Genomic DNA, 23,539 nt, shown 5'->3' on the forward strand with positions numbered 1-23,539 from the left:
AGTGAGCAGAACCAGGAAAACAATTTACACAGCAACAGCAATATTATAATCAACTGAAAGACTAATAACTCTGATCAATGTAATGACCCACCACAGTTCCAAAGGACTCATAATGAAAAATACTATCCACCTTCAGGGAGAACTGATGGATTTTAAAGTGAAAAAGCATATTTTTTCCCTCTTTTTCTTGACCCCCCAAATACGGTTTGGTTAATACAGAAATTTGTTTTGTATAACTTCATATTCGTAATAGGTTTTTATTTCTTGTCTGTGGGTGGGGGAAGCGGGATGGGATGGAGAAAATTTGGAACTGAAAATAAAATTGAATAAAAAATGTTAATTGGGAAAAGTTTAAGAAAATAAAATACAGTAAAAAACAATAAAATGCAAAAAGTTATTTACACAAAAACATTATTTTATTTTTATCATAATCACACATTTTTGAAACAAAAGCATATAAAAAGACCAAAAAATTCTGGGAAACTGGGAATGGGTTAATATCAACTACAACAAAAAGTCAATTATTTAATTTTACCTAGATGCATTGTTTCAAATTCAGCCTGTGGTGGATAATTAATAACTAAGGAAAACAATATGAGCTACACGATTTATTAGCAATCATTCAATTCCCACAGCCACTGTAACAGAATGAAGTCTGGTTCATAGGAATAAGTGTAATTTCAGGTATCTTAAGTACTAACTTAAGAGGCTGACCACAGAAATAGCATTTCCCACCAATGACTGATACTGCTACGAGGAAAGAGTACATAAGTACACACAAGTATACACTTCTGGAAGTGAAAAAATCTTTAGCTCTATCAGTTCTTGGAAAGTCTATTATAACATTGGCGATCATTGTTTTTTTTGAATTAGCAATAAGCAGTCCTGAGATACAAATGTAGTAGCTTTTAAGAATCTATAGCTTAGCCCTATAGAATTTTAGGAATAGTACTACTGGCATATGCTAATAGGCCAATCAATGATGCTTTTTTTTTTTCTGTTAGCTTCCCCATAAATCACTGGAACAGCAACCAATCTGAGTACAAAATTTATTACCATAACTGTGGGTTACAGATTTCCTATGTGTATAGTCCCTTGCAGGACTCCAAGAATGTACAGTATATCTAATTTTAAAAATTCTTCTGTAGCCCCATCAGTGCTAAAGGTTTGATAGATTCAATAAATACTAAATGAATCAATTAATTCTTTAGGTATTCCAGATTCAGAAGTGCTGAAATAACGAGTTAGTTGTGCAAGCTTCTATCTTAGAAATGAAAAACATATTTACCATAAATGAAAGTCACCCACTATGGTTCTGATCATTTATTCAAATTGTCACTGTTAAATGAATATCAATAGTGATGACTGCCCTGAAGTTACTGAACAGCTATATGTACACATAGATGCTTGATTTCCAGAGAATGTAATTTAGTAATCATGCCTGGAAGGCATAGAATGAGGTCATAATTAAAGGGAAAAATTTTTAATAAACAATCAGAAAAAATAAAACAGTTGTGGTTCTTTGGGTATATTATAGTTGCGAGAGAATTTCCTTAAGTTGCCTCCTTTCTACTTATTACCAATGTCATTATGAACAAGTTAACTTCTTATTTATCTGTAAAACTGCTTCACAGGGTTTTCCTGATTATCAGATGAGAATGTATGTCAAATACTTTGTCAACTGTTAAGCACAAATGTTATTATTATTTCTGAGGAAACACCTTTGGAATTAGGGAGTGAAAACAGGATAGGGCTAAAATAGTAAAGCAAAAGTTTAAAACAATAATAACTGCCATGTATATAGTACTTTGGAATTTGAAAACGTTTTTATATACGTGATCTCATTTGAGCATCACAAGTGTGTTGTAGGTAGTAAAGCACTTTATAGATGAGGAAGGTAGGAATAACCTCATAGAGGTTAAGTGACTTGCTGGTGGTCACGTAGCTAAGGAGCATCACAGAGGCAAGATTTGAACCCAAGTCTTCCTGACTCCAAGTTCAACACTTTCAATTATACTGATCCTGAAACTATGTTGAGATGTTTCCTGATAGTGTCAGAACAGCTGAAGACAATAAAATCAGTGTTTTATCATTCCATATAATCTTATATTGGAGACGTAGATCCTACTCACACTGTATTTGGCGTTAACTATTTTAAAAAAAAAGGTGCTTTTGATCTCAGATAGTTTAGTGGTTATACTCTTTCTTCTTGTTTATCCACTTAATTTTCTTATAAAAATAATCTCAATTATTGTTATCAGTAATGCTAATCTTAAAAAACACTATTTTCTGACAGAAAATTAATAGCCAATGTAAAATTAGTTGTAATACCATCGTAAGCAGGAGGAAAACAAACCTGGAAAGTGATTTTTGCAACGCAAACAATGAAATGTCCGACAAAATGGGACTATGGAGTATTGGAAATACTCTATAGTATAAAACAATAGCATAAAGTATTCAATGGGTAAATGTACAAATCTAGGAAATGCTTCAAATTCCAATGCATACATTATAATTAAAGTTTGTTTTAAGATATAAAATAAACTTAAAAACGCATGTATATTTTGAACACCTGATTAAGGAAATTATTTAGCAACAGTTCCATGGCCAAACTAGTAATATAATTTCTCTTGGATGTTTGGATCATAAAACAACCCATGAAATCATTTTGCCTTTGGGAGATGAGTGAATTTTTCATGCACACTATTTTTCCCAAGTGAGAAAAAAAATTCCTTATCCTTTAGAAGGATGGAGATGAAATAATTCAGGATCTCTTCACTTTAAAGACCCTGGTTATTAAATAGCATGATCTCATGAAAATGGCATTTCTGCATATTTAAAGTCATGCTGAGTAGTTTTTCATATGGAGTTTACGGGTAGGGATAGAGTTCTGAAGAATAGAGCGTGCTTGAAAAAAATCACAAAACTCCATCTGAACCCAGTTTTAAACTTTTGATCACAAGATTAAAGGGAACCCCTTTGTGTATTTCTGGAATAATGCACGTGGAGCAGAGTCCAATCTCATGTCGGGAGCTCCCCTACCACAAAAATTGAAGCCTTCTGCACCAAATATGTACAGAATTCAGGCAGCACAATCATTAGTCCAAAATAATGTTCATTTATTCCTGCTATGAGTGTGGTAACATTCTAAGTATGAAGCCTTCTGATGTCACAGGTTCTGTTTTCTTTATATTTGCTCCATCTTCAAGTTCACTCATAGTTCATCCTATTAAAACAAAGGACAGATAAGCAGAAAGGAAAATTTATAATGTAAAAAGCAATTAGGCTAGAATAAATAATTCAACATTTAAACTTTCAAAATTCTTCCCCAATGCTAAATAGAAATACATCATCAGTTGTGAAATTATAGAATTTCAGACTGTTAATGGAACCATCCATTTCCCCTTAATTCAAATCCTTGTACTGTCTTATACTTGATAGAGTACATTTATATTTAATATGGTACATGTATGGTCTTATAATACATTTTGAGACAACTGTAATCAAACTTCCACTGAAGTCCTATTCTTGTGCCCAGTATGGCATGAAGATGACCAGAGAACACACTGAAACAGGTCCTATAGAGCTGGAAAGGCTGAAGGTATGGGTGGCCCACTTTTCCACTGTGCACAGAAGAACATAGTTTTGAGAAGCACATCATTAGCTTAGCCCCAGGATGATGAATTTTTTGGCCACATTAACTCTAAAAAACTATCTACAAAATTAATTATAAAGTGACCTATCAAAAAAAGGAAAATGCCTGCAAAGATGAATCACAAGTCCCTAATAAAATAATCAAGTAACACTATGAAGATGGAAGGAAAGTACTTTCTTGACCACTGAAACCATGGAGATTTAACTTATAACCACCACCCCATCTTTCAGATTTAGAATGATATATAATGCTGGTACTTGGTCATAAAATCTATTTCAAAGTCTACATTCAATATAGGTAAAAAATGAACTGTTTCATGAAGGAAAGAAACTAGAAATGATATTGCTTGATGAAATGCAAAACAAATAGGGGCAGTGAGATGTACAATACAGACCCGTGATAAAGTTTTGTAATTACAATATCATACAGTGGGAGATAAATGCACTACAGTTAAACTGGTTTTATATATGAGCAAAGAATGAACAGTTAATGGTTGAGAGCTATAATTTTTTTTCATGACGTTTTAAGATCACTTTCTCAGTATTTTAAAATATAAAATATTTTGATTATGGTATACTCAAATGGAAATTCTACAGTACTTTGGTATTTCAGATAGTTTTGCTTATTTTACTATGGATCTTGTGTAACATTTAGTAAAATTTCTTACAGATGACAACTTTTAGGTAATTGCATTTATTTCTTACCTTGTTTCTAGATTTCTCCCTCTGTGTTTTACTCTGCAGAGCTTTCAATTTTTCATCTAATAGGTCAGCAATACTTTTTGCATCTCTGACATCTATCTGCTTGCCAAGAATATTTTTCTAAAATTGAAAGAAAATTACTTAATTATTATCTTTTCTTAACTACTCAATGAATGTAACATTTAGGGCCAAAAGGTAGAGTAGTTGCCAAAATGTGTGTATTTTAAAAGTTTGTTTCTTAGTCAATTTTTTTGAAATAAGAAAATATTTACCCATAAAAACAATGTTATAAATGGTAGTAAGGTCCTCAGGAAAGCCCACAAAAGGCCTATATTTAAACTTCCTGTCAAGATAGCTTCCTAAAAAGAAAGGTGATTACCCAGATCACATATACCTTACTCTAGCAAAATTATTTATTCTGAAGTTCACATTAGACCACATAATGATTAGAAATCCAATGAGAAACCAGAGTGAATTATTTCTTCCATCAATTCAATTCAATAAATATTAATTAAGTGCCTGCTATATGCCATGCGCTATGCTATGCCCCCAAAATACAAAAAGAGGCAAAAAACAATCCCTGCCCTCATGAAGCATACAGTCTAATGGGAGACACAACATATAAACACATACTGTAAATACAAACCAAGCTATATACAGGATAAATAGGAAATAATTAACAGAGCAAAAGCATTGGAAATTGGCTGCAAAACTACATTCTCCTACCTAATCCAAATCAAGAGGCCCTTAAGGACACCAATGACTGATACCCATCATCTAGAAGATCAACACACTGTGAACCTCAATGCTGCAACCAAATATTCAAATATTTTCCAACAAAATGCAGATAGAACAAAGTCATTAAAAGGTTAGCTAACTTTAAAACTAACAAATAGTTTTCATTTTTTGAAATAACATATTAAGTAAACATAATTGAAGTTTCTTGAACACAGCCTTATTTGATTACAGATAATATTAATGCAGCCTTCCAAAATGAAAAGGTTCCTTACCCCTGTAATAGAGTTTACTGAATAAGGGAGTGATACAATTAGACTTGTGTTTTAGGAAAATCATATTACTGAATAAAAAGTCAGCCAGAATAGGATAGGGAGGGCCCTCTAAGGAAGGGAAGTTCTCCAGCAAAGAAAGTACAAATACAGCCAGACACAAAATACCCATGTGACCCTACAAGGCTGTGTTCAGAAGCAGCAAGAGAGGAGGGCTCCCTTGAGAAGTTTCTAGGGTGGTCAGAAAACTTTATGCTATACACTTTGGAAGTCCTAAGGAACTGTAACAATGTGGTGCTTCAGTGCTCAGATCCAGAATGTCATAGCCCAGGCTCAAGGATTTTGAGGTCCCTAATATTCTACCTCGACATGGCAGAGAGAGGAGCCAGTACTCTGAACCGTGACGATCCGGGCAGGGGAGAGGGGGTAGGTAAACCCTTCCTAGGAGGTAGGCAGCAGTGTGAAGAAGCAGGAGATTCAGGGTAACACCAAGCAGGGATGGTCACCACACCCAATAGTATAGTGGGTGTAAGTACGGAAGGGTGCGTGCGTGCGTGTGCGTGCGTGTGTATCCTGGTCCTGGCACAAAGCCCGGATTAAGGAACTAAAACATAGGGATGAAAATATCAAAGATAACATCAAACATTCACCATTAAAAAAATATCGCTCTGAACGTAAGCAGAAACTCAAAGGGAAAAAAGAAATTCCCTAAGTACTACACGAATACCTAGAAGAAATAAAGAGATTAAAAAATGAAATTAAATTTTTGAGGAAAGAATTGGAAGGTGAATAAATAGCTTAGAAGAGTAAGTGGTAAAACCTTACCCAAGAAATGGACTCCCTGAAAATGAGTATAGACCAAATAGAAATCGACTCCATTATAGAGCAAGAATAGAATAAAATTAAAAGATTATAAAAGTAAGGTGATATAAAAAACAACTGACCTGGAAAATAGGTCAAGGAGAGATAATTTAATTGGACTCCCTAAAAATCATGATTAAAAAAAAAGTCTGGAAACTATATTTCAAGAAAGCATAAATGCAAATGTCCAGATATCTTAAAACCAGAAGCCAAAGTAAAGATAGACTGTACTAAATCACCTCTTGAAAGTAATCTCAGAAGGAAAAGTCCTAAGAATGGCATAGCCAAAATCCAGAGTTTCCAAGTCAAAGAAAAAAAATACTGTAAACATCTAGAAAAAAAGAACTCAAGTACCAAGGAGATATACACAAGACCTACCAGCTTCTACCATGAGTGTGATGGGCTTGGAGTACTATATTCCAAAAAGCAAGAGATAGATTTACAACAAGAATAACTTATCCTGAAAGCCAAGTATAATACTACAGGAAGAAAAATGGATCTTTAATGGAACAGAGGACTTTCAGGCATTTCTAATGAAAAGACCAGAGCTGAATAGCAAGTTTGGAATACAAACACAGGAGTTGAGAGGAATCTAAAAAGGTACATTTATTTGAACCACTGGAAGGAGTTGTATGATGATGGAGAGCTAACATTTTAACAGATGAAGAAGCAAGTGTCCAAAACCTTAATGTTTTAAAATGGTACTGAGGGAGTCAAAAAAGAAAAACAAGACTTCAGGGTACACTGATTCTTTTTTGAGAGTTTGAAGAGGGTAAAAGTAATGACTAGAATAGGAGGAAGAAAAGAGTGGAATATACTATTTCTTGTAATTGGGACATAAATGAAGAAGAGTATGCAAACAAGGAGAAAGAAGCAGGGGAAGTGGGCAGCAGATGAACCTCACTCTTATCTGGAATGGACAAAGAAAGGCTGAATATACACACACACATACACACATACACACATACACACACACACACACACACACACACACACCATTTTATATAGAAACATCAAACTCTACAAGAAAAAACATGGGGATAGCGGAGGGACATAAGAGGGAGGACAATAATGAGAGAAAAAAGAGCTGTAAAGAAAACACACTTTGTGATCCTGAAGGGGAGATTAAAAGGGAAAAAGATTCCTTAGATCGTTGCTTAGACAATGATTATGCAGGGCTAACATTCTAATGGGAAAATGGAACAAGTGTTTCTTACAGTGATGAAATCACATATCTGGTTTAAAAAAGCAGCACAAATCTACTGATTTCTACACCAAGAATGATCAACTGGTGAATGGCTTCACAAATTGTTACACACGTATACGAAAAAAATGGAATATGATTACACTCCAAAATATGATAAAAAGAGACAATTTCAGAAAATCTTGGGCAGTATGAACTAATGCAGAGTGAAGTGGGAAGAACAGAACCAGGAGAACAATTTATATAAAGACAACAGCATCTTAATGAAAAACAACTGTGAAAAATAATTCAGAAGGAAGCATATGTAGTAGGGCAGTTTTAAAAGTAATATATGAATTTTTTTTAAAAGGAAGTGGTATGAAATGGAGATTCATGGTTTTATAGATGATCCTCTTTTTGCATTTTGTATGTACAGAAATACTCTTTTTTAGGTTTTTAAGTTCAGACTAAAACATAATTAAAATAACAGTTATATTTACTATTTGCCATTTTAAATATGGGAACAGCCCACTGAAAGTAGTTAGTATGAAACAAGATCTGAACACAAGGTCTCTGAATCCAGAGTCAATGCTCTTATTAAACAGATGCAGAAGAAGAGGAAGATGTCAATTTGAGGTCATCAGTGGCTATAGAGGAGTAAAGAACAAACAAGGTTAGAGCAGGCACACGGGCTAGGATAACAGATAGAATTGATACAGGTGCACTAATTATAGGTTGGTCAATGAACTGTAGTGGAACCTCCAGACTTATTCTCATACCCCTCAGAATTAACTATAGGCAATGGAGTTAGGAAGCAATATATTTTTTTTTTTTTGGGCAGGGGTGGAAGGGGTGCAGAGAGGGGTGGTGGGAGTGGGGAAGAGTATAGGAGACAAGGAAAGGGAACTTCAAATTTTGCCTTTCAAAGCCAAAGAGAAATGAATTATTAAATTATCTGTTAAGTACAGAATTCATTCTATCTGCAAAGCTGGCTTAAGCAAAGCTTGAATAAAATAGGTCAGGTGGCATAATCCTACAAGGCATTCACCCACTCTTGTTACTAGTTTTTCTTCCTTTATTCTTTTTTTTTTTCCTTTTGGTGAGGCAATTGGGGTTAAGTGACTTGCCCAGAGTCACACAGCTAGTGACTGTTGTGTCTGAGGCTAGATTTGTACGCAGGTCCTCCAGACTATAGAGCCGGTGCTCTATTCACTGCGCCACCTAGCTGCCTCTTGCTTCTAATTTTTAACCAAGTGCATGCATGTATTTTGTTGAGGTTGGGGAAGAGGATGTAAAAGGTATTTATAAATTAGGAAATATATATCAGAACTCTTATCTGATTGAAAAGATCTAGGTATTTGTCAAATCTAGATTAAATAAAACCAATTTTGTATATTTTATCGTAAACTTTCTAAAAATTAAGAGCTTAGAATAAAATTCCTATAAAATAAAAATATCTTAGATTAATAAGACTAGATGCAATTTAAATTTATTAATTCGAATATACAACTTAAATGATTTTAATGTTAAGATTCATGTTCTGCTTAGTAAAGTGTTACTGAGAAAAGTACAATTTCAGCCTGTTTTTCTCTTTAAGAATTATATATTCTAAATAGAAGGAATTCTTAAAGAGCACCTACTTAGCTAAATTTCACGACTTAGTTTATCAGAATTAACGTGTTCAAAACCCCTTGATTTTTCACATTGGAAGATGAGAGAAAAACATAGCAGTCAGTATATAAACTTGCTATTCAGAAAGGCATCATGCTTTTTAGTGTCAAAAATGATGTGGGTCTTACAATTTTGAACTTAAGTCTTATAAATTATGTTGTCCCCATTTCTATAAATTTTAAGATCTCTAAATAAGCAGGTTACTATTGCTTTTAATATAGGATTTCTGAGTTACCTAATGAAATGTTTAAAAAAAAATTTCCCCAAGGGGCAGTATTTGTTATCAGCTCCTATGGATTTAATTACTATCTCTATGCTGATGTTTCTCAAATCTACCCATCCTGCCCCAATGTCTCTGCTGACCTGTAATCTCACATCTCCAACTCCCTCTCAGACATCTCAAAAAGGATGTGCAGTAGACATCTTAAGCTATACCCAAAATGGAAATCATCATCTTTCCTAAATCCTTCCACCCCTTATTCTGAGTCCCTCAGGCTCACAACCTAGGAGTCATCCTCAATTCCTATCACTCTCTCCCCCACTCCCAATATAATCTGTTGTGAAAGCCTGTCAATTTCACCTCTGCAATATCTCTTGCAAGTGCCCCCTTCTTTCCTCTCATAGTGCCATCATGCTGGTACAGGCCCTCATCAACTCATGCCTAGGTCACTGCAGTAACCTGCTAGTGAGTCTGTTTGCCTCAGTCTCTCCCCACTCCAATCCATCCTCCATTTCTCCACTAAAGTGATTTTCCTAAAGAGCAGGTCCAACCATGTCACCCCACTACTCAATAAACTCCAGTGGCTCCTATCACCTCCAGGAACAAATACAAAATCCTTCAGCATTCAAAGCCCTTTATAACCTACCCCCACTCTTCCCTTTCCAGCCTTCTTACACTTTATTTCCTGCCATGAACTCTTTGATATAGCAACACTGGTCTCCTGGATTTTCTGGGCATTTTCTCTGGCTATCCATGATGCCTGGAATGTTCTCCCCACCTCATTTCTGCCCATTTGCTTCCCCAGCTTCCTTCAAGTCCTAACTAAAATCCTATCTTTTACAGGAAACCTATCCCAACCTCTCTTAATTCTAGCATCTCCTCTCTTTAAATTATTTCTATTCATCTTGCCTATAGCTTATTTATACATATTTGTTTGTTTGTTGTCTCTCCCATTAGATTGTGAGTTTCTTAAGGGCAGGGACTGTCTTTTCCCTCTTTCTGTATCCCTAATAGTTAGTACAGGTACATAGGAGGTGCTTAATAAATAGTTTACTGCCTTACTGAAATGCTCCAAAAGATTATAGAGACAGAAATCTAGAGAATGGGAGTGACCCAGGCTTTTTAAAAGGCCCAAATAACATTTCTGAATCTAAATAATTCAAAGAGGGTTGAGATACTATACTTACCTTGTTTCCTTGGTAGGGATAAAATTTAACAGTAGGATAAGCTCTGATGCCAGCAGTCTGGCAAGTATAAGCATGAGCCTGACAGTCTACTTTTCCAGCTTTCACTTTTCCTTTAATAGTCTAAACAGGGGAGAAAAAAAGTTTACTATGCTTCATACCAGCAATATCTATTTAGATATGTTTCATCCAGGTACCTACCATTACAAGCAATGAGAATCAAAACTTAAGTTTTCTATATCAAAAGATCAGAAAAGAAAAACAATTTTACTTGCTTTCTTCTAGACCCCTCTGCCCTTACCCCCGCCCATTTAAATAAGAGATCTTAGAAGGGAAACTCTAAAAGGCCTGCACTATGTTTCACACCCTTTTCCTGGAATTTTCATAAAATAATTGTATTACAAAAAGCAATTATACTAAGTGTATATATTTAATCAATAGATACCTTCTGTGTGATGACTAAGGGGGGGGAATAATTTAAGAATGCTAGTGAAGAAGTGGAGGAATATTAGAGCTATAGAGGAAAAAGGGATACTAAGAAAAAAGAAAAATTAACCGCAAAAGTCATGGTATTCTCCCATGAGAAAAAATGGTTACTAAAATTAAAAAATTTGGTTACATATTCAGTGACTTTAGAAATAGCAATATAAATAGTACAAAGTCCTATTAACCTTAGATAGATATAAATAATAAAGAAATTATTTTCTGTATTTATTAGAAAGATGAATACATTTCTCTTGTAGGGAAGAAACATAGTTTCTCTGAATTCAAAGAAAGATTTCAGAAAAGTCACTTCAAATAATTTTTTCTTTTAGCATTTAACATTAAGAAAGCAAACCAAAGAGGAGATCTATGACTATTTACATAACGGTTTTAACAGATATCACAAATTAGTGAAGAAGTTGAGTAACACTTACCCTAGCCAAAAGCTCAAATTCTGGGGCAAAATTTCTGCAAGGTCCACACCAAGGAGCATAGAAATCAACTACCCAATGATCTTTCCCTTCTAACACTTTGTCATTGAAAGTCTGCGGTGTAAGCTCTATGGACACCTGAGGCAAATATCTGTGGCAAGCCATCAAAAGCATTTTCCACCATATAAAAATAAGGAAAACATTTAAAATGTAATAATGTAAGCCAACCTATAATCTTCAAAACACTTTAACATAACATTATCTTCTATTATACTGTTCATAAAATATTTTATAATTTGAGTCTAACAATAACCCTATGAGATAGGGAGGGCAGAAATTATCATCTCCATTTAAACATTCCCTTATTTTCATAAGTTAAAAATGCTATCAACTTTTTACTGGACACTTTTAATAAACCTAACATAGCATATCATAGTGACAACACACACTAAGCAATACCAATAAACTATAAAAATAAGAGAAAGACATGCAGTTCTTAAACATCTGATTTTACTCACTCTAGAGCCCAGGTTCTTAGAGAATATGCATCTCTATCCCATCCATTGTAAGAACTATAAGAGATGAAACAACATGTCATGTTTACTGGTATCCTATATACATTTAAAAGTTACACAAAAGCATTGTCAAAGCTCATTGTTAAGTAATGTGAGCTATTATTTAGGAAATAATTTGTTTTAAAAAATAACTATCAGTTAACTTCCCCTATTACCTTACTATACCATCTGTGGAAAATAGTCACTGCTTTAATAGTGCCATCTGTATTTATAGATTTGCTTTTTTTCAGTCTTAGAATAACCTGCATTTCTGTTCAAAGTTAGCCCCAACCATTCTGTTTCAGATAGCCACAAATCAGTAGACCAATGGTCCTACAGCAAAGGATTCTATATCACTCTAAATCAGCAGATCTCAAAATGTTTGAGTCTCAGAAGTCTTTTTACATGCTTAAAAATTACTGAGAATCAGACTCCCCTCACCCCACCCTGAGTTTTTGTTTATGAGTGTTATAATTATCCATATTTATGGTATTAGAAATGAAAATATTTCAGTATTATGAAAATATTTTTGACTTTGCAGACCACCTGAGAGAGTCTCAGGCACTTCCAGAAGTCCTGAAACCACACTTTGAGAACTGCTTTTCTAAATAACTTTGTAAATTAAACTACACCTCAAAGAAGAATTCATCATCTATAAGACTCTTTTTAGCCACTTAGTTCTGGATAAACACAAACTATTGGATGTCTTTAATGACCAGAAGACTACATGTATTTAAAACCTATTATATAAATGCTAGATATTATTATTATTGTTGTTATTGTGGTATAGTAGTGACCCTGAATTCTTGAAGACCAATGTGGTAGCATGCAAGCTTCTGCAGGTCAAACATAGATCAAGTTGGAAAGGCTCAAATTGATGTTGATTATCTTTTGTGTATTCAGAGAGGCCCCAGATGAGCTTAATGGCAAAACATATTTTGGCCACAGTTAAGTCTTGAAGGCCCTTTAATAATTCAACAGCGTAGTAATCTGAAATCTTAAAATGTTCTGAAACCATGTATTACGGCTGGTTACTTCACTTATCCTCATGGTAGCTCTATGGGGATGGTGAGCAGAATAGTTTATGTCAGCTCACTGAGGGCCTCTAAAATCTTTTGTTACTTGTATGTCATAACATTACATACTGTTAGTAATTTATGTATAAAATGACAGCATTAGATAAGATGGCTAAAAGCTATCATCTTATGATTTCCTGTTAATTAACTGTCCCCTATACTTGTCCTGGAAACAAAAGACTGATAAGCTACCATAAAAGGGTAGCATTTTCATACATACTAAGTTTTGTAAGATATTTATTCTGAATTCAGAAGCGCTAATCCTATTGTTGCACAGAAAGCAGAACAGGATAAAAACTGCATTATTGATTACTAGAGTGAAAATGATGGTGTCTAGAGCTTTCATGGTGTTGAAGATAAAACAGATTTTATACTATAATGAAAGCCTTTATAATAACCACAACATCGCTGTATGTCATCACTGACCTAACATAGTAAATAATGAGATCTAATGCTTTTACATGTTAACTATATAGATTCATGTTATAAATAAGTCTTCAAGTTTGAAAAAAATACTTACTAATATTGATAAGCTGTGTTTGATTTTGGAGGGTAAAGTCTTATATCAGGATATTTCTTGACTTGTTCTTCGCTACAAAAGGAATAATACTTTTGGCAGTCTACACTGCCAACACTGATAAGACCATTTAACAACTACAAGGGAAAAATAAGAGATCATAAATAAACAAAAAACTGAAAAGTGATTAGAAGGAAAAAACTGCTATAAATTTTCTTCTAAATATTTTTAAACTAGAGAAATCAATTAAGAGAAATTAACCTATGATTCAAGTATTTAGAAAACAACTCAAATTTAAAACAAATTTAAGCAATCCTACAAAGAAATTAAAAATAGCGCTCTCACAAGGGCCTTACACCATTCAAGCCTGACAAATAAATATAGTCAAAATGAAAGATCTCTGAAATTTTGTTTTCTGATTTTTGATGGGTATCATCTCTCAGAATTATTTCATATTAACTGCTTCATTTAAATCCATCTTTTACAAGAAAACAAATTAAGTATTTTTTTATTCAAATAAGAAAACCTAATACAATGAAAGCTTTTTCAATGCTGACCCAAATAGTCAAACTTGCTCAAAAATTTAAAACATAAAAAAATGTCCTGAAAAGACAAAGTAGAGGTGGCAGCTAGGTGGTGCAGTGGATAGAGCACTGGCCTTGGAGTCAGGAGGACTCGAGTTCAAATCTGGCCTCAGACACTTGACACATACTAGCTGTGTGACCCTGGGCAAGTAACTTAACCCCAACTGTCTCACCAAAAAGAAAAGACAGAGTAGTAATGTCAAGATTTTGAAGATGTATTAAAAAAAAGTTTAAAAACCCTGAAATAGCAGCTGTATTCTTAGGCCTTGTGCCCAAATAATTAATTTCCAATCTTATTTCTTTTTTAAATTAAAATGTTTATTTTTTCAATTAATGAAAATAAAATCCACCTTTTCTCCCTCCCCTTTCCCAAGCCATTTCAGTTGATTATCATTGTGTTCACCTGATAAGTATGAAATTTTCAAATCTAAACACTTTTATGATGAATGTCACATCTGTTATCATTTTAAATTCCCAAACTAGTTTGGAAAGAAATTGCAAAGGCATGAATATATCAGCTATATACTTTAAGTAGCAGCCTTTGACATCACAAGAGACTGGCAACAACCCAGATTCAAATAGTAATGAAACATCAATAGGCAGATCACTCTATTTCTTGACTTGGGGTTCATGAATGCCCAGGAGGTCTGCAAGAAGTCTGTGTATAGATTTCAGGGGGGACTGTGAACTTGGATGGGAAAATATTTATCTTTACTTCAATCAAATTGGTTTCCTTAGTAATCCTATGTATTTTATTTTATGAATTTAAAAACATTTTGAAGGGTCCATAAACTTCACCAGATTGCCAAATGGGTCACCCATGACACACAAAAAGGTTAGACATTCTTAATCTATTGTGTTAATAGGCCAAGAAGTTTGAAATATGGTAGAAACTCAAGTGCTATGGTCAAAAATGTTAGGAAAAAAACTATCTCATGTCATCTTCAGCTTTTCATTTAAGTTTTATGTCTGACATATCAACTTTGGTTATAAGATAAGAAGAAAATTAAAATTTAGAAAAAAGAAACTCTCTTTTACCCGTGCCATCCTTTTCCACTCTGGCATTAACATCTGGCATGGTCTGCACCAAGGAGAATAAAAATCAACCATCCAGATTTCATCACGTTTTCTTTTTTTAACTAGTTCATCGAATGTCTCTGGTGTTAGAGAAATTACAGAAGGGTTCCTTAGATCCTAAATATACCAGAAATAAGAGAATACAGCTTTAATTACTAATTATACATATATAGTCAATTTAATCAATCAATCAGCATTTATAAAGCATGTGTATGCCAAACACTGTGTGTGCATGGAAAGACAAAAATGAAATAGTTTCTACCCACTCCCCATAGCTGCAAAAAGCTTTTCGGAAGGGTAGGGTGGGCATGAGGACAACTGGGTTCTCCCTAGCTCACTTAGCCTGGAAATGCAGTGGCCATTCATAGACCCAATTCCCTTTGGTCAGCTCAGGAATTCTAACCTGCTCCATTTTTGACTTGGGCTGGTTTGCCCCTCCCTTAGAAGGCAACAACCAAGTGGTCTCCCTACTTCCAAGGTACACCACAGTGGTACTGGACTTAGTGTTGTCACCTGATCAGATTAGCCCACTGCAGCTTAATTTATTAGACACAGATGGACTGACTCTATTCAAGAATATAATCAATGCTTATGTTACTTTTCCTAGGGCCCTCCTTGTTGCACTGAGCTTAGCATTTTCAAGTTTACCCCTTTTATTATTCCTTTAGTAGCTGCCACTAAAACTTCTATAGGAATATGTACAATGAACGCTAAAATTTAGTTAATTTTGAGACCTTAAAACTGTTAATATTTATACAGAATTTATCAACCAAGTACACACACACACACACACACGGCAAAATAGCACTAATAAACTGTATCTTAACGTACCTCTATAAATTCTAAAATCTCTTCAGCTGAGTGATGTCCTTCATATTCATGAATACTGGACTGGTTGAATACCACTGTTGTTGGATAAGCCTGAATGTTATACTATTAGAAAAGAAAGGACAAAGAAACATAACAGAGTCAGCATTTTTAACACAACCTGTTATAGTTGTTAGTGCCCAATTCTGTGCTGCAACACTATTTCATAATCTTTGTCCATTGGCTAACATCATTTTTCATTTGCAATTACAGTAGCACTCTTGCCCACCCTAACTATCTATTTATCTCTGTATTTTTCCTTTATTCTTTTCTATAAATGGAAAGAAAATTTTACAAATAAAACAAAATTAAATTGATGGAAATTAATAGTCAACTATGATTTTGAGGGGTCATATTTGGATTTCAATAACAAATCATATTATCTAACATGCTCAATTCTCATCAAGTGCAAATACAGTAGGGAAGGAATACAAATCATTCCTCAGTGATCTATTGATCTCAGGAAAGATAAGAATTCTTATCTATGGGGCTACTATAAGTGCCAAATATATACGTAGAGACGGTATGCTAAACACTTTGAACAGTTTATAGCAGAATCTCTGTCCATTTTTCAAGGTTAATTACACATTCAAAAAATTAAAAATATTTCTGGAAATTAAGTACATATAGTAGAGATTCAGTAAATTAGCAATAGGACACTTAATGGGTTTTGGGGATAACCATAAATTTTGGGACAAGGTAAATTAAGATAATGTAAATGTGAAGTTTCTTAAAAATTATATTTTATGTATTTCAATGGGTCTATTATCTCAGTACTGTGGGTATTCATTCCATCACTACATACTTACACTGGTCTTGTTGCCTGTTTTTCTATGTCTTTTTTATAGTCTATGAGTACCTGTTTAGTACTCATTCTAGCTACACGATTGGCTCATTTCTTCAATTTAATTCAACAAGCATTTATTTAGTGCTTACTATATTCTAGATCCCAGGATAAAGCAAAAACGAAGCAGTTCACATTCTCAAGCTCCCCATCTGAAACTTGATATGGGGTTAGATGAGAATGATTTGTCTCAGATGCCTTTCAGGTGATAGTCACAGCTTTAGAACATTAAGTTTCTGACTCTATGATTCTAATGCTGTTGTAATTGTTCAAGTCAATAATAAAAAGTACATTTTTAAAACTTATAGAAACTGTATGAGAGGAAGGACTACTGCATAAGCAGTAGCACTAGAAGTATATTTTAATAGTCCTATGTAAAATCCATCTTATTTTATGAGTTTAATAGCCACAACTGCTTGGAGCAGAAATTCCAAAATATACATGGGTTTAATAGAGGTAATAGAGAAAATAAGTATAGAAAGCAAGGAATATCAAGATTACTTAAACTAAGGACATGATTTTTAAAAATCCATTAGATCAATAAGCAGTAAAACTATATACTTAATATTTTTTTTTTTAGAAAAATGTGATATTGATCAAATTTCCCTATTTATACAAATATTTCCCTTCATGGCATTCCCAACATTTTATGATACACCTTTGCAACATTCAGAGCCATTTCTGTGGATTAAATACTGAAAGAAGTCACAAGGTTCAAATCTGGTAAGGTGACAGAAATATTTACTTTATTATTTGAAAGTCAAGCATCTCTGTCTCCTCATTATTTTCTGTGTAGTCTAGAAAAACCTTTAAAACTGACTTTGATGGCGCCATGTAATGATCCAAATGGCAAGTTGGACACGATTTGTCAGAAACAAGGTAATATGATGAAAAGAGTTTTGGATTCAAATTTAATAATCATGTGATCTTGGGCAGGTCATATAACCTTTCATAGTTGCCGTTTACATACCTGCAAAATGGGGATAATGAAAACACTTCCATTATCCTTCCTTCTAGGGCTAAATCTTGTAGTTAGGTGTTTCTCTGATTATACATTTCCTGAATGGTATTGTCAACTTATAAAATATGGAGTTTGTTTCTCAGTGAATCATTTTACATACCTTAGATGAAATTTCTTTAAGTCAGGCACTAACTTACTTAATTAGTTTTCTTTGCTCTCTACATTTCACAGTTAACTAAGCATTTTTCTATCAGTCTTCTCTAGCAACCAAATCTTCCAGTGTGCTCCTAGGTTTAAAGTTCTTTCTAACATCATTAAATCACAGATAGAAACAATGAATGAGGAACCGGATATCTTTCCACAAGGGCTCCAGTATTTCCTGCAATATACAAATTCCTTACCTATAGGAATCATCAATGTGGTACTCAGACAATATTTCAATATCCTCCAAAACATGTCTGAATACTTAGGGAACAGTATCCAATCTTGCATCATTCAGTTTTTGTTAGGCTTAAAGCAGGAGTGGGGAACCTGTGGCCAAGTCCAAGTTTTATAGAACAAATCCTTTTATTAAGGTCACTTATTTTGTGAAGTTTGGATTCAGTCAAAGGGCTGCACTTGAGGGCCTAGAGGGCCACATGTGGCCTTGAGGCCACAGGTTCCCCAACCCTGACTGAAGGTATCATCTGCGTTCAAAAGAAGATCTGGTAGTTGTATTTTGGAAAACCTTTTACATAAAACCACATCTATTATTCACAAAATTTCATAAACATTTGAAAAGTCTTTTCTAGGGCTAAAACATACATAATATGCAAACCATGTCATATTGTGTTTTTATTATTCTAAAAGTAGTTATGTTTTCGACCTTTAGAGCATCTGAATTCATGAAATGATGAATAATGGGGTCTTAATGTATTTTAGAAATCATATAGTTATTATTCATTTAACAAATTCTAAATCTTTAATATTTCTCAAACCCTTCTATGTTGAACACAAATTTTTGATAACATGAAAAAAAATGTTCCTACTAACAAAACTGTTAAAGAAGCTCCTTTGCTGTAACATTTTCTGCTTAGAAATGAATGATTAGGAAAAAATTCAACAACCTTTTACATTTATACCATACCATGTTGCAGAGGCCCTCATGGATTGTACAATCAAGGGTGCCAAATTTAAGCTGCCCATTCAGATGCTTTGATGCTTTTCGTAACTCTGGCAACAAGGCTCGACAAGGTGGACACCACTTGAAAGAAAAAGAGATCAGTTACTACTAGAAAGGACAAAACAGAAGAACTCTACAATTTTTGTAACAAATTAGTTAAGCAGTTATTTCTTCAATGCACATTTAAATACCTATTCTGTATAACACCCAAAGCAGAGAACTCTGTATATCAGTAAATCACAAACCTGTTATTTCACTGGTGTATCTTCATAGACACAGGACAACCTATCTATAATTTCACAGTATGTGAGAACTATCTGAAGTTCGTCAGGATTAAATGAATTGGCCAAGGTCACAAAGAGTTAGAGAAATCAGGAATCAGGCCTTCCTAACTCTAAATCCAGTGCCCTTTCCATTATGAAATGCAGCTTTCTCCACTGTATATCATGCAAGCAAATTACTCCTCAAAATGGCATGTTCATTAATATTCATCTGTTGATAAAAGTGTAACATGCAACTGCATCAAAGGGTACAGTGCTTGGAGTAGTCATCATGGAACTCCAAGTTGAAATCAATCAATCAAACATTTATTAAGCATCTACTAAATACTAAGGATACAAATAAAGAAACAAAGATGCTTTTGTCACAAAGGAAAAAATTCCAACAAAAATATTAAATATGACAATTTTTTTTAACTTAAAAAAAAGAGTAAAAAACATAACTTACTTACAGGTGTAAAGAAATCAACAAGCCATGGTTCTTTTTCTTTGTCAGGAAAATTCTGAGGTCCAAGTGTGACAACATAAGAGTCAACACTTTCTTTTGCAAATGCAAGTATATGGTACAGGATCTTTTTTCCTTTGAAAATGAGCGAAAAGAAATAAACAGCTACAATAACCTTTCATATATATAGAAAATATTCAAGCCTTCTATATTCAAAATATTAAATATAGGATGACAACCTAATCAAGAACTGATTTTAGCTCTTTAGTCTAGTTTTATGCAATTTTATTCCCAACTATACTTTGTCTACTTCTCTGTATGGAATTCTTAATAACTTGAATTCTAGTTAAAGAATGACATAGAATCGTAGTATCACAGATTTACAGCTGGAAGGTATTGAAAATAGTCCAACCTTCTCCTATTACAGATGAGAAAACTAAGGTCCACTAACATTAAATGGATTGTCTTAGGTCACCCAGGTATTTAAGTATCAGAGGAAGGATTTCAATACAGGTCATCTAACTCCAGAAGCCAGTGCTTTTTCTATTGTCAATTATCTATTATGAGACTGAAAAATAAATTAGTCATTTTAGCTGCTTTGGCATGGACATCTTCCATCCCCCCAACTACATAACTAAAATTAGTGGCAGAACCAGGGCTAGAACATAAATCTTCTGACTTCCAGTCCAACGCTCTTTCCATGATTTTGTTCTATATGCCAACAGAGAAAGGGGAAAGGAATAAGCATTTATAGATGGCTTACTACGTACCAAGCAGCGCTGTGTGAAGCACTTTACATTATTATCTCATTTGATCCTCCCTACAACCCTGGGAGGCAGGTGCCGTTATTATCTACATTTTATAATTGAAGAAATTGAGGCAGAGGGAGTGACCTGCACAGGGTCACACAGCTAGTGTTTAAGGTCACATTTGAACACAAGTCTTCTTCCTGACTCCAGGCTCACTGCTCTATCCACTGTGCTACTTAGCTGCCCATCTAAAAACTAGGATGGCTAAAATGCAAAAAACATAGAGAACGCAGTCAAGATGACATATGCAAATGCAAAATTTGGTCACATACAGGAGAAAAATGAAAAACAATGGTCAACAATAGCCTAGAACCTGTACTGGTCATATTAGAATTGAAATAAGGAGTCCTGGATACTCTGGCTAACAAAATAACCTCCCAAACACCTCACAGATTAAAATGTTGGCCCAATTTTTGCTGAATGATAAAAACTATTAAGTATAAGGAAAATAATTTTTAAAAGAGAGAAGGGTAAAATCATTTTAGAGAGTTTAAGAGATTTTTCCCATAAGAATCATGAAATCTTGGAGCTGGAATATACATCAGAAGTTACCGAATCTAATCCAAACTGGTTCAGGAAAAGAGTTTCTACAATAATCCTAAAAAGTGGTCATCTAGGTTTTACATTTTCATCTCTAGTGAGAGGGAACTCATTATCTCTAGAGGCAGCCCAATCAACTTTTGCACATGTTTAACTTTTGTAAAATTTTAGGAAGCAGTTAAAGAGAAAAAATTTTAAAAGATTACTAAATGACAGCAAGGAACTCTTAAGTGATGAAGTTTTTGAGGAAGATAGTGGTAAGAACATGAAATTATCAAGCAACCAAAATCAAGAATTATTGCTACATTTATATAAATAAAAGTTTCATGATGCGATGAAACAGGGTAGTATGAAGATTGAATAGTACTATTTAAAATAAGGGTAACTTAAGTTTTATATTTTGTCGTTTCTCTTACCATGATGAATTTCATAATCGTCAGTTCCTTTACCTTTAAAGACTGCCACAGATGGCTGATGAACATAAAACTTACGGCAGGTGTCTGGTTCAGAAAGACAGTCAAACCTGCCAACCTAAAAAAGAGAAAATGCATTTGAGTTTAATATGAAAAACCTTAGTATCTACAAAAGTTTTTAAATCATGAAGATGTTCTAAAATGATATTGCACTATTAATACATAATTGTCTAGTTACTGTTGCCCATTTATTCTCACTTGATAGCTTTCAACAAACATTTTAATTGATTTCTTTTGTTTTTATATAATCTTCATTTCCCAACATATTCATCTCCTTTCCTAATGTACTTCCTACTGATGCCAAATGAAACAGAAGCCACCGTAGACTGAAAAACTTGTTGATGTCAGAAATTTTCACTGTCTATTCTAGAAATATTTATTTTACTTCTTACACTGAGTTAATTTTATTTCAAAAAAGAAAAAAAAGCCTCTCTCTTAAGGAGTTGAAACAATTTGTGAGGATGCTTAAGTTCTCTTCAACTGTTTGAGAGCATAGCATGTACATATTTAAGAGAAACTAGTATAAAGTCAGACAGATAATAAGGGCAACTTCTGAAGGAAATGCATTTTAACCACTAACAGTTATGTCTCCTAAAATTTAGAATGGAAAAACAAAACCAAACCAGGATATTTGAAAAAAGAATTTCAAGTAAATCTGTCATTCTTGATCCTTGACATCACTAAAAGTATAATTATACTTATATAACATAGAAACATGCTTTCTTACCTGAATATGTTCCTTTTTAAGAAGAAATTTTAACTTTTTAAAGTCATGAGTATTTGAATTTTCATTTTTTCCAAACTGAAAGAAGAGCAGCCATCTATGATGAGCCAATCGATCCTTGAAAATGACAAAAAAGAACATGGTAAACTGTGAATATCAACTCTTCTTTTCTGTCTCTTAATTCACATTATCTATTTTTTTACTTCAAATATGCTTTTCAAACTGTAGGCCCATTCATGCTGTAATTTCATTCTCTCTGCTACAATACAACAGACTACCTGCACAATATTAAGGTGACATTAGCCTAACTGTCAGTAAGTAACAAAAATATAAAGAAATTCTTATTAGTGAAAACTTTACCAAGAGGTGAATATTGTTTAAGGTTAAGGAACTGGAATGAAGATAAATTTGTTCAGCTTTCATGCGAAAGATGTGTGGGGGGGGATGGAGATGGAAATAAATGTGTAGAAACCTTTGGTATTAACAACTAGGTTAACCACCAACACTCCCAGGATAATTTGATGAACAATTCTTTTAAGTTCTTCTTTAGTTTGGGCTACTTCTAAACCTTTATGTGCACCAAAGTGGCAGAATGCATAAACTGGTGATTTTTAAACAGTTTAACTTTACTTAAAATGTCATTGGCTGTTAGCGTAATTAAATATTACATATTACCTTTAGTGAATCTGCAGTGAGTATTTCAAAATCTGGAAGGTGGCGCATTATTTCAAAATATATCTCTTTGGCATCCAAGGAGTTGAGAAACTAGAATCAAGGGAACAGAAGGTGAGACATCCATTAGGTTCACAAAAAACAAATTCAAAAAAAGAGCCAACAGTAAAACCTCTTCGTTTCAGACAGCTAAAGTTTAGGCAAAAAGAGGAACTAGAGATTCTAACAAAATGAGGCACATATAACCTCATAATATAATAAGTAAGAGGTTAGAGAAAGGGTGTGTGGTACTATAGCTAATGATGATGATGACAATGGATGCCATTTTATGTAGCATTTTAAGGTTTACAAAACACTACTTATGTTATCTCATTTGAAACTCACAATAACCTTGTGAAGTTGGTGCTATTATCTTCATTTTACAGATGAGGACACTAAGGCTGAGATAGATTAAGTAACTTCCTCTAGATCACCCAGCTACTAAGTATCTGGGTGTATGAGACAGGATGTGAACATAGGTATTCCTGACTCCTCCTACCATGAGGTCATCAGGAACCAGA

General features: G+C 33.9%; 1 protein-coding gene across 2 annotated transcripts in view; it reads right to left on the reverse strand.

Annotated features, from left to right (window-relative positions):
• Positions 1-948: 948 nt before the first annotated feature.
• DNAJC10 (DnaJ heat shock protein family (Hsp40) member C10) overlaps positions 949-23,539 on the reverse strand; it is a 41,545-nt gene continuing 18,954 nt past the window's right edge. For both annotated transcript variants that reach the window (XM_027865935.1, XM_027865936.1), the window contains exons 12-24: positions 22,983-23,072; positions 22,311-22,424; positions 21,527-21,641; positions 19,769-19,896; positions 19,003-19,119; positions 16,036-16,137; positions 15,166-15,321; positions 13,547-13,680; positions 11,915-11,968; positions 11,400-11,547; positions 10,486-10,605; positions 4,360-4,476; positions 949-3,226 (exon numbers count right to left, since the gene is read on the reverse strand). In XM_027865935.1, the coding sequence (XP_027721736.1) occupies positions 3,215-3,226; positions 4,360-4,476; positions 10,486-10,605; positions 11,400-11,547; positions 11,915-11,968; positions 13,547-13,680; positions 15,166-15,321; positions 16,036-16,137; positions 19,003-19,119; positions 19,769-19,896; positions 21,527-21,641; positions 22,311-22,424; positions 22,983-23,072 (1,407 nt within the window). In that variant the 3' untranslated portion in view covers positions 949-3,214. The remainder of the gene's footprint in view (positions 3,227-4,359; positions 4,477-10,485; positions 10,606-11,399; positions 11,548-11,914; positions 11,969-13,546; positions 13,681-15,165; positions 15,322-16,035; positions 16,138-19,002; positions 19,120-19,768; positions 19,897-21,526; positions 21,642-22,310; positions 22,425-22,982; positions 23,073-23,539) is intronic.

Source organism: Vombatus ursinus, unplaced genomic scaffold (assembly GCF_900497805.2).
Source record: "Vombatus ursinus unplaced genomic scaffold, bare-nosed wombat genome assembly UNPS02014779.1, whole genome shotgun sequence".
NCBI lineage: Eukaryota > Metazoa > Chordata > Mammalia > Diprotodontia > Vombatidae > Vombatus > Vombatus ursinus.